This window comes from Tachysurus vachellii, chromosome 17 (assembly GCF_030014155.1).
Source record: "Tachysurus vachellii isolate PV-2020 chromosome 17, HZAU_Pvac_v1, whole genome shotgun sequence".
Taxonomy (NCBI): Eukaryota; Metazoa; Chordata; class Actinopteri; order Siluriformes; family Bagridae; genus Tachysurus; species Tachysurus vachellii.
The window spans coordinates 1,555,001-1,557,500 of record NC_083476.1 but is presented as its reverse complement, the minus strand read 5'-3'; the positions used below and the strand labels follow the sequence as shown (position 1 = coordinate 1,557,500).

General features: G+C 39.5%; 1 protein-coding gene across 9 annotated transcripts in view; it reads left to right on the top strand.

Moving 5' to 3' along the window:
* mapk10 (mitogen-activated protein kinase 10) overlaps positions 1 to 2,500 on the top strand; it is a 49,871-nt gene that overhangs the window by 41,291 nt on the left and 6,080 nt on the right. The window contains exon 14 of one of the 9 annotated variants that reach the window (XM_060891024.1): positions 1,344 to 1,429. The exons of the other annotated variants lie outside the window; for them this stretch is intronic. Coding sequence (XP_060747007.1) covers positions 1,344 to 1,381 — 38 coding nt within the window. The 3' untranslated portion in view covers positions 1,382 to 1,429. The remainder of the gene's footprint in view (positions 1 to 1,343; positions 1,430 to 2,500) is intronic. 9 annotated transcript variants of the gene reach the window in all.

The window sequence follows — 2,500 nt, the reverse complement described above, 5'->3', positions numbered from 1 at the left end:
TCCTGCGCTCAGATTAAACCAGACAAAGATGAAACTATCTGTAATTAATAAATAATCATTTCAATAATAAATGTAAACAAAAAGCGAAGCATTTTCGGTCTAAAGCTCTGGGTTTTCCGGAGGCAGGAGACCAGGCCGTGTGGTTCCGTTCGTCTGAAGCATGTCAGACGTCTGTAAAATAACATCCCAACAGAACAACCGCTCACGTTCTTGTTTTCTATGAAATAAAAGATCTAATGCTGTTTATAGTGATTTAAAGGCTTGTTGACTTCATCATCAACAACACTGAGATCCTGCAGTGTCGAATTCTCCCCTCTGATTGGTCAAAATGGAGCTCGTTCATTTCCGTAATTCAGTCGAGCTGCAAATCAGTGCTTTAGGTTTATACGAATGTGCTCGTACACTGCGCTGTTATGTAACGTGTTGTGTAACTGTAAATTGCTGGAGAAAAAAAAAATACAACAAATTCTTTAAAGGAATAAAATGCTGCAGGATCTGGAAACAAATCAGCTATAAAGTGGGACCGGTTTGATGCAGCGACGTCATTCGATCTTACATTTCTAGAGAATTTTTTTTCTCTGCATTTCAGGACCATGTGTTTTTCTCCGAGTGCATTTTGTATTTCCTTAAAAGAATATTTTAGGGAATTTATCGATTTATTAATTTATTGCTGTTGTTGCTTTTGAGCTACAAAGCTAATTTTTTTCTTGAATTTTTTTTTCTTCCATCATTCTTCAGCCATGTGGTTGCTACATGATCATGAATAAAATAAATGAAACTTCACCTCATAGCTGATTGATGGATTGATGGATTGTTATGTAGGCGGCCATCTTGGATTACCGGATCATCGCATCATAGACCATAACGTCAGCTTCAAATTTGTCGCACCTTAATTATTAACCTCACCTCGAACTTCAGATGCTCGCTTCATGCTGGAACTTACAGCAAAATATTTTTATAAATTTCGCTTGAAAGTTGTGAAAAATGACATTAAAAATGACAGATCAAAGATTTCAAGATGGCCGCCATGTAACGGTACAGCGTCACGCTAGATGATGAAGTTTCCACATGACTGAAGAACTGGATGTGACGAAGTGTTTAAACCTAAATGTGTTTACATTTAGAGTAAATTAAACAAACAAACAATTAAACAAACAAACAAATAAATAAACAAACAAAAAACTAATTTCAGACCCAAAAATGTCCAATATAAATCTTTTGTGATTTCCTTGTGAATGTTTTGTGTTTGTGTTCACACACACACACACACACACACACACACACACACACACACACACACACACACATTCTAATTAGATAATTCTTCTATTCTGTGTAAAAAGGTACATTTTCTGATGAACGCAGAGATCCGTGGTTGTAAATATTGGCACCCAGCACCAATTCATTTATTATTCACACACAAACTTGTGTAAGTCTTTATTATCATTTCTTTATTATTTATTATTTGTATTTATTTTTTAACGTTTAATTTGTTATTTTGTTTTAGCTTGGTTTGTAAAAATGGAAATGTATTTTTCTTTTCTTTATTTGCTGAACACACATTTACTTATGACGTTACTGCATTAGCTTTCGGTCTTTTGTATTAAAAGCATCTATTTTCTGATAGTTTCTGTTTTTGAGCCTGTGTTTTCTCCCATGGCCCGAGGAGGGCGGCGTTTTATTGAAGTCGAGTGCATTATTTCTTGGCTGCTGTCCAAATGGCTGCAGCACCGCAGGAGAACACAGAGAGAGCGAGAGAGAGAGAGAGAGAGAGAGAGAGAGAGAGAGTCTTATTGTGCAGCTCAGATAAAGCCAGTATCCGTCCTCATTCCCACCGCTGAGCTCTCATGATTTCTCTCTGTCATGACACAGAGGCTGTGTGAACACGTCTTTGCTTGGCTCTTAGCATCAGTCTATCTCTCTGTCTTACTCCCTTTCTCACTCATTGTCTCACTCCTTGCCTATCTTGCTGTCTCTCTCCCTGTCTCATTGCCGTTTTCCTTTCCCTGTCTTGCTCCTTGTCTCTCTCTCTGTCTCATTCCTTGTCTCTCTCTCTGTCTCACTCGCTGACTCACTCCCTGTCTCATTCCCTGTTTTTCTCCTTGTCTATCTACCAGTCTCACTCCTTATCTCCCCCCTTGTCTCTATCTCGCTGTCTCTCTCCCTGTCTCATTGCCGTTTTTCTTTCCCTGTCTTGCTTCTTGTCTCTCTCTCTGTCTCATTCCCTGTCTCTCTCTCTATCTCACTCGCTGACTCACTCCCTGTCTTATTCCCTGTCTCTCTCCTTGTCTGTCTACCTGACTGACTCCTTGTCTCTCTCTCTGTCTCATTTCTTGTCTCTCTATCTGTCTCACTCGCTGACTCACTCCCTGTCTTATTCCCTGTCTCTCTCTTTGTCTGTCTACCTGACTGACTCCTTGTCTCTCTCTCTGCCTCACTCACTGACTCACTCTCTGTCTCATTCCCTGTTTTTCTCCTTGTCTATCTACCAGTCTCACTC